This window comes from Tenrec ecaudatus, chromosome 17, assembly GCF_050624435.1.
Source record: "Tenrec ecaudatus isolate mTenEca1 chromosome 17, mTenEca1.hap1, whole genome shotgun sequence".
Lineage (NCBI taxonomy): Eukaryota > Metazoa > Chordata > Mammalia > Afrosoricida > Tenrecidae > Tenrec > Tenrec ecaudatus.
This window is the reverse complement of record NC_134546.1, coordinates 50,364,216-50,376,748: the sequence shown is the minus strand read 5'-3', so window position 1 is coordinate 50,376,748 and position 12,533 is coordinate 50,364,216. Positions and strand designations below refer to the sequence as shown.

Genomic DNA, 12,533 nt, shown 5'->3' with positions numbered 1-12,533 from the left:
GTGGCTTCATCTCAAGAACCGTTCACTGGAAGTCTGTGCTACGGACCGCATGATGCCAGGCACCAAAGATATAAATGACGTCGGGGAAGGTCTCTGCTCTTGGAGAGGCTACGTTTTTAAGGGAAGAAAAGAAATGTATCCGCAAGGACAAGTGAGGAAACACTGCAGCATATGTTAGGTGCCAGGCGAGCATGAGTTACAGAAGGAAGTAACTGCTGTGTTGGGAACAGTCAGGGAAGTTTTGGAGAAGACAATGACTACAGATTAATAGTAACTACATGCAGAACTGTGGTAGGCATTTTATACACATTGTTTCCTTCATCCTCTCAATAGCACGTAGGGTGGATACTGTTATTATTGCCAATGTTCCGATGAGGAACATTGAGATGTCAATCAGTCTGACTCCTAAGCCAAAAATCTTAAGCCCTCGACGAAAAGGTGCTGTCTTGTAAGACAGACATCTGAGCCTGGAAAAGTGGTAGAAGCAAAGTCACCTTCTGAGTAGCACATTAGGTTCCCAGACAACAATTCAGCAACAGCAGCCACGGCAGCGAGAGAAGCCACCTTCACTGTATCCTTCCTAGCACTTCGAAGGTGATTTGTGAGGCAGGTTCCTCACGTGCAGTATGGGGGAGGCTTTTGAACCTGCAAGGAGCTAAGAGAAGTCTTCCCAGGTTCACAGAGTTAGAAAGTGGCAGAACTAAGATTCTAGTCCAGTCTCTGTAAAAGAGCATCATGCTTCCTACAGTAGACCAGTGAAAGAGGAAGATCCTTGAGGAGATGGATGGACACAGTGACGAACAACAGCTAGGGAAGGCTCGGGGCGCTCAGCACCTAAGAACAACATCCAGAACACGGTCAAGAGTTTGAACCAAGTCATTAACCTGTGCAAAAGGGGTACTTTTCAACTTAAAGTGTATTTATGTGGAAGAGATATGCAGAATTAAAATCATACGTATGATTCCCCAAACTGAAATCAGAAAAAGACAGGTGATAAAAGCCCTACAAGAGAACCTCTGCTAATACTTGTGAACTGGCTGGGCGGGAAAGAGAAAAGGGTAGTTCTATGTTCACAGACTGGCTGTGAGAATTCCAGTATTTTATTGGAAATGTAAAAAAGAAACCCACAAACAGAATGGTCAGAATGAATTTGGAGACACGGACATCAAGCAGACAGTGGCACGTCTAAGCCAAGAAAAACGCAGTAACAAGTAACATCGGAGAGAGCTGCCCAGTGAGGACCCTGCGGTAATTGTCAGCGTTTGAGTACCAGGTCCATCCTGTTCTTTGCCACATTCCTATCCCCCGACACAGCACAGGGACTCAGGAAACATTTTCTGAATGAAACACTATGATCCCATCCCAATGCCTCCAGCTGTCGTGGAAAGTGATGGAGCCCGGCAGCACACTGCTTAAGCACTCAGCTGAATTCATTCTTAATGTCTCTGTGTAGTGCGAAGGTCAGCAATTCAAACCTCCTGGCTAATCTGTGGGGAAAAGACCTGACCGATCTGCTTCTATAGAAATGTCAGCCTAGAAAATCCTATGGGCAGTTCCACTGTCCTCTAAGGGCATGCTAAAGTGGAATCTACTCGATACAGCCTATGACAACATCTTCCAGGATACCATGACGCTGTGAAGTATGTTGCTGAGATTCATACCTTCTACTATCTTCATTGCATTCTTGCAGATGCTAATGCCACCCTATGAAAGAAAGCACTACTCACTTCAATGTGGATTACTTTCCATAAACTAACTCTAACTTTCCAAAAAGTACTGATCATGAACAGTATTTCAAGATGCTGCACACGTCGTGATCCAAGACTCTATCCTTGACACAGCCTCATTCAATTATTAAAATGCTTTGGTTAAGGCTAGGAAGAATTCACTGTGAATATTAGCTATCTTTTGGGTGTTAATATATAGATATGAATTCCCAAAGAGCCTCTAGAAGAATCAAAAGTTTTTAAAAATCAGCGCAAAAATTTTAAAAATCAGACAAAGTTATGACTACAAAGAATTTGTTATGTTCTAGGGAAGCTCATAAATGATGAACATAGGTGAATTCTAACCAACTTCCCAATAATATCCATTTCTCCTTCTGAAAACAGCACCTGTTTTGCAATCTTCCCCTGTCAGTTAAGATCTGAGTCGGACGACAGCAGAGGCAGACAATCCCACCTTAAACAGTAAGAATTACCGTATATACTCAAATATAAGCCGACCCGAGTATAAGCCGAGGTACCTAATTATTACCTGGTAAAACAGAAAAACTGATTGACTCGAGTATAAGCTTAGGGTGGAAAATGCAGAAGCTATTGGTGAGTTTCAATAATCAAAACAAATGAAAATAAAATTACTAAAAATTGAGACATCAGTGGGGTAATGTATTTAAATATTTATTTTAAATTAAAAAACATAAATAAAAGAACAAGTCATTTAACATTAGTAAACCAGCACAGTAAATGGAAAATAAGTTCAACAAAAACAATAAGGTATCAACAACGATACCTTAAGAGTACTATTCCCTGAGCTCAGTCAGCAACCAAGCTAAAATGTAAAGAGTTAAAATCCTTCAAAACTGGACTCCTCATCATCATCCGTATCCCAATGCAGAGCTTCAGCTGGTGTGAGGTCATCATAGACGCTGTCCTCACTGAGATCGCCGTCATCACCATCACTGCTGTCATTTTCACACAAAGCGCAGTCTTCACTGCCATCCGTAGCATTACTAATACTACCACTGACCTGTGGATAAGCCGAACCCCAGTTTTTCAGCACATTTTTTGTGCTGAAAAACTCGGCTTATACACGAGTATATAAGGTAGGTCCGGCACTTTACGGATATTGCTGGGATTGTTAGAAAACAGAATGACTTGTTCTTCTCTGCTAGGACTGCCAGCAGTACAGCTGCAGTGTGGACCAGAGATGCCGGGCACAACCATGTGGCACCAGTACAAAAAGCAGAATCAAAAGAACACTGATCCAGTACAGTTAAAGTTAGCCTTTCTGTGGCTTTTTCAATCAGTCCAAGAAAAACAAAAAAACTCATGGCCCTCCAGTCAAACTGGACTCCTAGCAACCCTGTAGGACCAGGTGGAACTGCCCTGTGAGTTCCTAAGACTGTAAATCTTTACAGGAGTACAAAGCCTCATCTTTCTCCCATGGAACATTTCTAGAACCTTCCAGTTAGTAGTCCAACACATAAAACTCCAATTTTGCTTCAGCCAAATTAAATAAAATGATGTACTGGCAATGGGATGATTCCTACTAATCTGACTGACTATGTAGACCTCACTTTGAAGGGAAGTCCAGTGAACATGGAAGGGAAGCCCCCTCCATTTCTTTTAACAATCTCCTTATTTAGCCTTAAACGTGATACAAAAATAACCCCTTATGAAAATGTTTTCTTAGGCACTTGTAATTGCAAGCGAAGATACCAGAGCTCACTCTCCTATGCCAAGACAGCATGAGGGAATCAGAAAGATAAGCAGAGTACACAGGCCATCCTGAGGACAAGCCGAGTCCTGGTCAGCAAGTCTGTCCCAAACCCTGTGAAGCTGGATGGATGCTTCAGCAGTGAAGTGGCCACATTCTAAGCTGCTGATGCAAGGGAAAACCCTGGGTGCCAAGTATGATGCCGGGAAGTAAACAGCAGAGTGCCCACCGGACACTGCTGTGAATAACATCAGAGAGCAGCAGCCCCCGGGCTGCAGTCACAAGAAACTACAGACAAAAAAATCCCCTGCAACCCAGGGCCTAATACACAAGGGAAACCGTGGGGTGGGGGTGGGGGGAGCCACTGGTACCACAGATACAACCTGGAGAGAAAGAAATGAACAATTCGGGGGGTAGACCTTTCTCTTCTCAGGCCCAAGCATTTCTTTTTATTTAACACTTAGGAAGGGGCTTCATGGGGAAAAGTTCACAGGAAAAAGGAATGAAAAGGCAACGGAGTTTGTCCGTGAACTTTTTAAAGCCCCACATCTACTTGACATACAATGCGGGTTGGAATAGACGTCATTTGCATATCATTTACATACATCTCCTGCCCCGCCAGATAGACCATGAGCCCCTTGAGGCCCAACATGCTGTCGTTCTAGGCCTAATACAGTGTCTGGCATAAAGACGATGCAAGAAATGTTGGAAGCTATCAAAAATTTGAATACTCAGCTAACAATGGACAATCCTGTCTCCCTTGCTTAACATTAATAATAGTTAGAATTGACTAGATAGTTCCTATGGTGTGTGTGATGTGCTAAAAACCATATGAAACTGACTTAGCTCATTCACTTGGCTTGCATGTATCCTAACCCAGAAGTTCACCCAGGTAATGTTTCATTCTAACTCTTGCAATTGCTGTACTGAAATAGAACTAGAATAAATGCATGAAGATGTCAACCAAATGAAGAAGTCCTATAAACAACAGCGATATCTACAAAGGAGCAGGCTGCCTAGGAGAAATTAGAATACTAGGGGAGGCCAAATACAATTTCAATTGCAGGGACATTATGGAGAAGATGTAAGCATTGAAGGGGCTGTTGAAATAGACACAGCCAGAATTGGGGAATTATCCTGAGTTTCGCTCTTTAAGCCCTGAAGTCTGGTGAAGCAGTTGCATTATGTGAAAAACGCCAGCGCCTGCAACCTCTTGTCTTTCCTTATGGATAAATCTGGAATACTCTAGGGACACGGCACTCCATGACTGCCTCCTAGTCTAAGCGAGCAATTTCCCCTTGAAAACAGGAAGGCGTTTTACAGTTCTAGGACTCATCAGGTCTACTGATGCATGACAACATGATGGTGGATCCAATGTACCTTTGGTGTCTGTGTGTCTAATAAATCCAAATGGCTCATCAATAGAAAAGTTAAGGCAGCCAAGTATTAAATTCTACTACTTCAAGCCTTTGACTGTGGCCCTCCTGCCGCAGCGCAGTGGTTTAGTAGATGATGGTGTTTTATTAGGAGATAACTGCATACAGCTATGCTGGGAGGAGGGCCTTCTTTGCAGCCACTGAAGACTTGGTCAAGAATGCACACCACTAAGGCAGGCTCACGGAGCCCTGCTGGTGCTGGGCTTACGCAGTGCGCTACTAACAGTTCCAACTGCCAGCCACATCAGGGGAGAGAGAGGAGGCCTTCTGCTCCCACGAAGATTTATAGTCTCAGAAACTCCAAGGCACTGTTCCATTCTGTCCTACAAGGTTGCTCTGAGTTGGAATCAGCTTGATGGTAGTGAAGGTGTTTGGGGCCAAGGTAGGTTTGAGGTATTCTAAGATTGTTTTACTTTCAACTCTCTGACTGCCTGATAATGATGAAAAGCTCCCAAACTGCTGTTGTCCAGGAAATAACATGAAGAAAGGTCCAGCAGTAGAGAAAGCAAAGCAGGGTGAAGAAACTGACACACGATCAGAGGGGATGGCATGCAAGACTATGACGAGGGAGAGTAGGCCTCTGTAAGCTAAGCCAAGCAGGGTCAAGAGCAGGAAGAGCCTTGTTGAAGAGGGTTTGAACCTGGGGGGGGGGGGGGGGGCCGGGAAGCAGCGAGTCACTCGATGACTTTACACAGGTGAGCGAAGAGGTCAGACCAGTGTTTTAGAACTAGTGCTTCAGGTTCTTTGTACATAAAGGCTTGAAAGGGAGGAGAGTATGCAAAACATAGGCAGGATTAAGAGTTACAAGGCTGTTACAATTAGCTATGCAAGAGAAGATGGTAATTTAGACTGCAGTGACAGCAACAGCTGTGCCGATCCAATAAATAAATAAATCTGTAGGCAAAACAGCTCATCACAGTCTGGCAGTGTTCTGAGGTGTCCATTCCGGCACAATAATACTCACCGGTGGACAGGGCCTCCTCTCGAATCTCGCCTTCCGCGGGCTGATGAATATTCCAGGGTGTTTTGGGAAGCGAAGAAATTTCCTCCGGTGATGCTAATTTCACCATATCCATGTGACTGCTCTGGAACTGGTACTGGGGGATGAAGCAGGTTTTGCCTCGCTGGAAAATGTCCTTGATGATCTCCTCTGTTTCAATTTCATCGGCCATGCTCAGGAAGATGGAAATTCTTTTGGACCTTTGATACTGACTGTGGGCAATCACCTAAATGGGAAATGACGGCAATCCACTTTTAAAAAACGAATGACTTCCCTTCTTCCTCAGCCTCTTCCAAATTTGTAGCCCCAGCCCCCCAAAAGATGGAGTCAATGTTACCTCCCTTTACCTTGGGGTCCAACACTAACTTCTGATCCCTTTATACCTCTGCGCATCCACTGTGCTTAGCAGGTGCAGAACATCGGCTAGAACGTCCCTGGGGGACCTGCTGCCTTTCTCGGGAATCCCAGGATTGCTCCCAGACATCATCTGTCCATTTAGGTAGTCTTCGGACACTGCATTATTGTCAGCTGAACCTCAGCTCCTGCCACCATCTTTATTTCTGCATCAGGCTTCTCTCTCCTCCTAAATTTAACCCATCGCAAGCCCAGTTTCTCCTGACTTCTACTCAATACTTCATTCTTTTAGGGTTAATACACAGTTAACACGGAATGATTTGTTGCTTTGTGTGCCTTAAAACATAATGTAGTATCCCTAATCAAAATGTAACCTCCTTGGCGGTGGAGAACATGCCATATCATGCTCTTCAATCTTTTTTTTTAATCACCTTATTGGGGGCTCATACAACGCTTATCACAATCCATCCATCCATCCATTGGGTTAAGCACATTTGTATATTTGTTGCCATCATCGTTCTCAACACATTTGCTTTCTACTTGAGCCCTTGGTTTCTTTATTCTACCTACCCTCATCCTGTTTCCTGAGTAAGCTCCCTCTGTTCGTGGTGCAGGTGCACAGAAAGGGGCAGAAGAACTCCTGCAGAGACAAAGACTCACTAAAAGTAGATGGGAGCTTATGAGAAGGAGGAGCAGGGAAGAAGAATCCCTTCAAATTCAATGTAATCATTCATCCGGCAAAAGAGAAACGAGCGTTGCCTACATAAGGGAAGACAATCTCAGTCCCAGACTCCTCGCCCTCCACCTTTACTGTTCTTTCCTGTTCTCAGGGCTGAAAAAAAGATACTGCAAAAGCATCTTTGAACTATGAGTGGCAAAAAGATACAGGTACAGAAAGTTACTCCTGATAAAAAGAGGCACAGGAACTAAGTAGAGTGTACCTTTTTTAAAATTACAAAATTATCATGACGCCTAAGATAGGGAAAACAAATGAAAATGAGAAATCTAGACCTTGGGCAGACTTGAGGCTTTTGATAATCAAAGTAGAGAGACAAAATGTTTCCCTTGCTCTCTTTAAAAGCGACCACACCTACTCCGCCCTTATCGACAATCTTCTCATCTAACATTGCACATTTACAATAGGAAAAAAAAATCTGTGCAAATATTTTGAGCATTATGGATACACGTCTGGCAGTAATGCGCACTAAGGTGCAAGGTAAGAGTAGCGCTGGCTGTGATGGCTAAGGTTCTGTGTCAGCTTGTCAGGATTATGATGCTCAATTTTTTTTAAATGATGGAATCATGTCATTTGGCCATCATCCTCCATTTTGTGATACGATGTAGTCATCCTCCATTTTTACATAATGCCAATTTTCCCATATAGTTTTGGTCTTTGGAACGTTACCATGTAGAAAAGTGAGCACTGGGAGTACAGGAAATCAAAGCTAGGTAAATAGTTGTAAACATCAGTTAAAATTTAGTGTGAGACTATGCATACAAATTTACCTTTTCTCTCCTTCCTTAAATCTCATTTACGTGACAGTAAAGCAGCACAAAAAAAGATACTCTGCTACAGCACTAAGGATAGAAATCTGACTGATTCCCATAAGACTCTGAACAGACGCAACAGTATTTACAGACAAGGCAGAAGGAAATCTATGGCTGCACTCAGAGCACAAAGATGCAGGGAAGGCTGAACTCATTCCCCCCTATACGATCCCAAAGGGACTGTAAAAAGCAGATGAAATCCCCACAGCTTTCACTCAAAACTATGTACAGGCAATAATCATCGGACACTTGAAAAACCAAAACACAAAACAATCTTTAAAAAAACAACACTGCTGTCAAATGGATCAAGTTGATTCCAACCCACAGCAACCATGTAGGAAAGAGTAGGCGTGCTGCATGGAATGCCCGCGGCTGGAAGGCTGTCGGGAAGCTGACTGCCCACCAGAAATTTCTCCTGCAGGGCAACTGGTCAGTTTGAGTGGCTGCACTTTGGATTAGCAGCTGACTGCTTTTTACCCCTGCACCACGAGAGCGCCTAAAAACACAAATCGGGAGACTGAAAAAGAAACAAACACAAATGACCCAGGAGGAAAGACAGAACAAAGACTGCTTCTGAAAATTCCAATTAGTTTTCCCAGATTTATTAAGATTACTGCATCTATAAAACAACATCAAGAACAAAGAAACCAGTAACACCGCAAAACTACACATCAAACTGATAGTAACAAACCAAAGCCTATCATAATGACACTGAATGTTAATGGATTAAGCAGAGCAGTAAAGAGATAAAGTAGCCAACTGGCTAAGAAAACAACAGGCTGCAAAAGAAAACAACAACTAGCCTACAAAAGAAAAGATGCAGTAGTCATAAAATAAGAAGCAATAATTAGGAAATAAAATTCATATTGCCAGAATGAGAACAATTGAGGATAGAGAGTTAGACTAGAAAAAAGACAAAGAAATGGGGATGATTAGGGTAAAGAGAGTCAACACACAGAAGATCGATCTAGGATATTCTAATTATTTGGTTAACAGGAATTCCAAATAATCCCCAAGAAGAAATAATCAAAAATATATTGTGGGGCTTCAAAAATCTGTGAAAAAACTCCATTATCTTTTAATTCCATTTTTCCACAAATTTTCTAAAGCCCCTTATTTGTCCAACAAATAAGGATACTGGTGTTCAGCCTGAATGGAAGCCAATAGACTGAAAAGAACGAGGGACAAATAATTTTTAAATCGGCATCCAAATGATCAAAGAATCATGAAAGTAAAATGCAGACATTTTTTAAAAAGATCATTTTACTGGGAACTCTTACAGTTCTTATAACAATCCACACATCAATTGTACTAAGCATCTTTGTACATATGTAATGGACTTTTTAAAACATGTATTTAAAAACATAATTTTCAAAATATTAAAAAGTTTACCTCACATACATTTTTCTGGGAGAAAAAAAAAACCCAGAAGGTGGATAGTATTTATTTCAAGACATAACCCTTACCCAGAAAAAGAGTCAAGGAGGAAGTCCAGAACAAAGGCTGTACAAAAAGGAAGAAGACATCCAAGTGCTTTCATGAAGAATGAAGATTCCTTTCAATAGGCAACAACACTAGGAATCCACTCTTGTCCTAGCAAAGAGAAAAGCAATGACAAGCTCTTAGAAAAACAAAGAGGTGCATTAGTTACTTATGGTCCCAATATGTACAAGCTAAAGAAGCATGATTGGGGATGAACAGCAGAGTATAAGAAAATAGGTGGCATTGATGCTTAATAGCATTTCCCTCGATGTCACATATCTGGTGACATAGAATTACTAGTCCTTTCTCACAGATGCAATCATAAAATGTGGTTCTCCAGTGTGTAATGTTGACATACCTAAGTATTTTAAATATTTACAGATTCAAAATATTTGATATTTACAGATTCAAAATGTTTACAGATTCATTCATATATCTTGGTTCTACAGTAATTTTTATATTTTCAAAATATTTAGAATTTTAAATCTATAAATCAGGCACATATAACATTCTGTATTATAGTCACAAACAAGACGATCATAAAACTTGACAATATGTTATAATATGTAATATGATAATAATATGTAGTCAGAGACTCAAAATGAAGTGGAAAAAGATACCAATTTCCTCATTTTAGACATGGATCAAGGTATGGATAAAGTTGAACTTCTTTACTGTATATTTTAATACTTTTCTGAGAAATTTCTAAATTATAAGGAGCTGTGACAACATGCATAAATATGGTTTTGTCTAATTATAGGGAAGAGGGCATTACTTCATACGTACTATAGCCACTGTTATAGTCCCAATGTAGTTCATTAACCTGTGTTGTACATTGACCTTTCAGACCATGATGTATCGGCTGGTCTTGAAACCAAGTGTTTGATTTCAGAGACATAAACTAACACAAAAAATCCTGACATTTCTTGTACCGGTGAGAATAAATAAACACTGTGTTGCAAAAACGTACGTGTGTGGATGCTTGTTCCTGTGGTGTGAAATGCATTTAATTCTGAGTGTAGAGGGTCTGGTTTTTTACTTTTCTCTCTCCTCCTCTGATATCAGCTCTCAGGTGTCACTTGCGTCAGCAGTTCTACCTCCATATAGTTGCTATTCCCACTGTTGTTAAGGTGCCCTCCAGGCAGTTCTGGCTCCCAGCGAGGCCCCTTCTACGTACACGAGGAGGAGGCAACCCCGTGTACAACAGGGAGCAGCACTGCCAGTCCTAAACCGCCCTCACAATTGTTATGAGTGATCCCATCGTTACATCCACACTCAATCCACCTAGAGTGTACAGATTCTATCTACTGAGGCCGAGAAACCAGACTGAATTCATCATTATTTTCCCCACCCCCTCCAAATCTGCCCAACTCCAATATTCCTTGTGCCCAGGAACACCTGACTCACAGCCCCCCTTACGCACAACAGAACGAAACTGCCAGTGCCTCAACTTTCCCCACAACTATGTGTGAGCTCATTCTCTGGGTACCAAAGGCCCTCCTACAGAGTGAATTTCATTGGAAAATCTTACCCCATCCACCCTTCATCCCTGATCTTGCCCCTTCAGACTTATTCCCAAAACTCAAAGAACATCTAAAGGGACGATCATTTGAGTCCCTGAAATATGCCTAACCTGCTCTTTTGACGTGGTGTTAAACTGAAAAGCACAGAATCTGTGGATTTGACACGGAAATACCCAGATGGGGAATATGTTGAGAAACAACAGCGTCACCTTCTGAGATTTAAGTTTCTGACGTCGGTAGCAATACCCCTGCACCGTACCTCTGGACATACCAAATTGGTTGATGAAAGACCTAGCAACAAAATTGACATCGCCTAACCAAGAGACTAGGGAAATCTCACTCATTTGCCTTATTGCTCCCGCCTGCTTCCTACTTTTGGGGCAGCCTGCAGTTCTAGCTTCACACACACACACACACACACACACACACACACACAAATTTAATAGTCAACTATTATGTGACAGGAAAATTCATTGCACTGACGCTACTCCGACACAGCAATGCTGAACACAAAACCCACACACATGTGCTCCAGCGAAATACAGGTAATGTCTCTTGCTCTTTGGCGTCTCTCCGTCCTTCCTGCGCATTCCCTGAAGGAATTGCATTGTACTGATGTGATTGGACCTTTACTCATAACTGCCCAAGGGCCCCCCCCCCTTTTCTCCGCCACAAGAGCTTTCCGCTCAACCACGCCCTGTCACCTGAGCACCCTCTATTACTTCAACTAAGCACTTCTCAACCGCCATAGGGGACACCAGCCCGCCCAAATTCCCCTGCCGGAGAGAAACCTGTCACCCACCGCCCACGCTCACTACGACCCTAGCTTCCAGCGACCACGACGCGGATCGCCGCGACACCCTCAAAGGGCTCTGCGTGAGCCCGTACAACGTGCGCGCACCGGCGGCCCCAGCGCGCGAGCCCAGGACAGGCACGCACGCCGGAGGGGACGTGCGCGCGCCGGCAGTCTGCGCGCCCCGGGGAGGCTTGTACGCAGGGGGCACGCACGCTGGGGGGGGGAGGGGAACGTGCGCGCGCCGGCAGCCGGCAGCCTGCGCGCCCCAGGGAGACGAGTACGCAGGGGGCTCGCCTCCGCGCGCGAACCGAGGAAAAGGAACGCGCGCTGGGGGTGGGGGGGGGACGTGCGCGCGCCTGCAGCCTGCGCGCCACAGGGAGACGTGTGTAGGGGTCTCGCATCGGCGCGCGAGCGGAAGGCACGCACGCTGGAGGGGACGTGCGTGCGTGCGCGCGCCGGCAGCCTGCGCCTGCGCACATCCACGAGCGCAGTGCCAGCCAGGCATTCGCGAGTCGCTGGGCTCCGGTCCCCACTGCGCGCCGTCTCGCACCTTCTGGGTCAGCAGGCGAGACTGGCGTAGCCGCTCCTCGGCGCTCAACGCCCGCAGACGCTGCTTCAGCTCGGCCCGCAGGCTCCGCTTGGCGCTGCTCACAGCCGCCGCCGCCATTTCCCACGGAAACCGGGCCCGGCCCCGCCCTCCGCGGCCCGGGCGTTCGGCCGGCCTTTCCCCGCCCCCAGCCGTCGCCGCCCACCGGCCCGAGGTCGCCGCTCCGCGCGGCGCGCCCCTCCCTCCGCGGCGCGGGCACCGCGGGTCGCCGCCCCCACCACGCCCCCGGCCCTTTGGACCCAGGCTTGGTGCAGCCTTCCGGCCAGAGCCCCCGAACCCCGCCCCTTGCCGGCACCTGCCTGACGGTGTGAGCGCGTCCCTGGGTCTGCTCCCAGAGCCTCGTTTCCCC

The 12,533-nt window shown here is 44.9% G+C and overlaps 1 protein-coding gene across 4 annotated transcripts in view; it reads right to left on the bottom strand.

The window, feature by feature from the left end:
- Positions 1-12,284, bottom strand: part of MTHFS (methenyltetrahydrofolate synthetase) — a 55,794-nt gene extending 43,510 nt beyond the window's left edge. Inside the window, exons 1-3 of one of the 4 annotated variants that reach the window (XM_075535285.1) lie at positions 12,128-12,263; positions 9,243-9,369; positions 5,839-6,100 (exon numbers count right to left, since the gene is read on the bottom strand). In XM_075535285.1, coding sequence (XP_075391400.1) covers positions 5,839-6,046 — 208 coding nt within the window. In that variant the 5' untranslated portion in view covers positions 6,047-6,100; positions 9,243-9,369; positions 12,128-12,263. Of the gene's footprint in view, positions 1-5,838; positions 6,101-9,242; positions 9,370-10,228; positions 10,450-11,583; positions 11,678-12,127 lie in introns of those variants that run through there. The other 3 variants (XM_075535286.1, XM_075535284.1, XM_075535288.1) reach the window with 3 other exon arrangements.
- Positions 12,285-12,533: the final 249 nt, after the last annotated feature.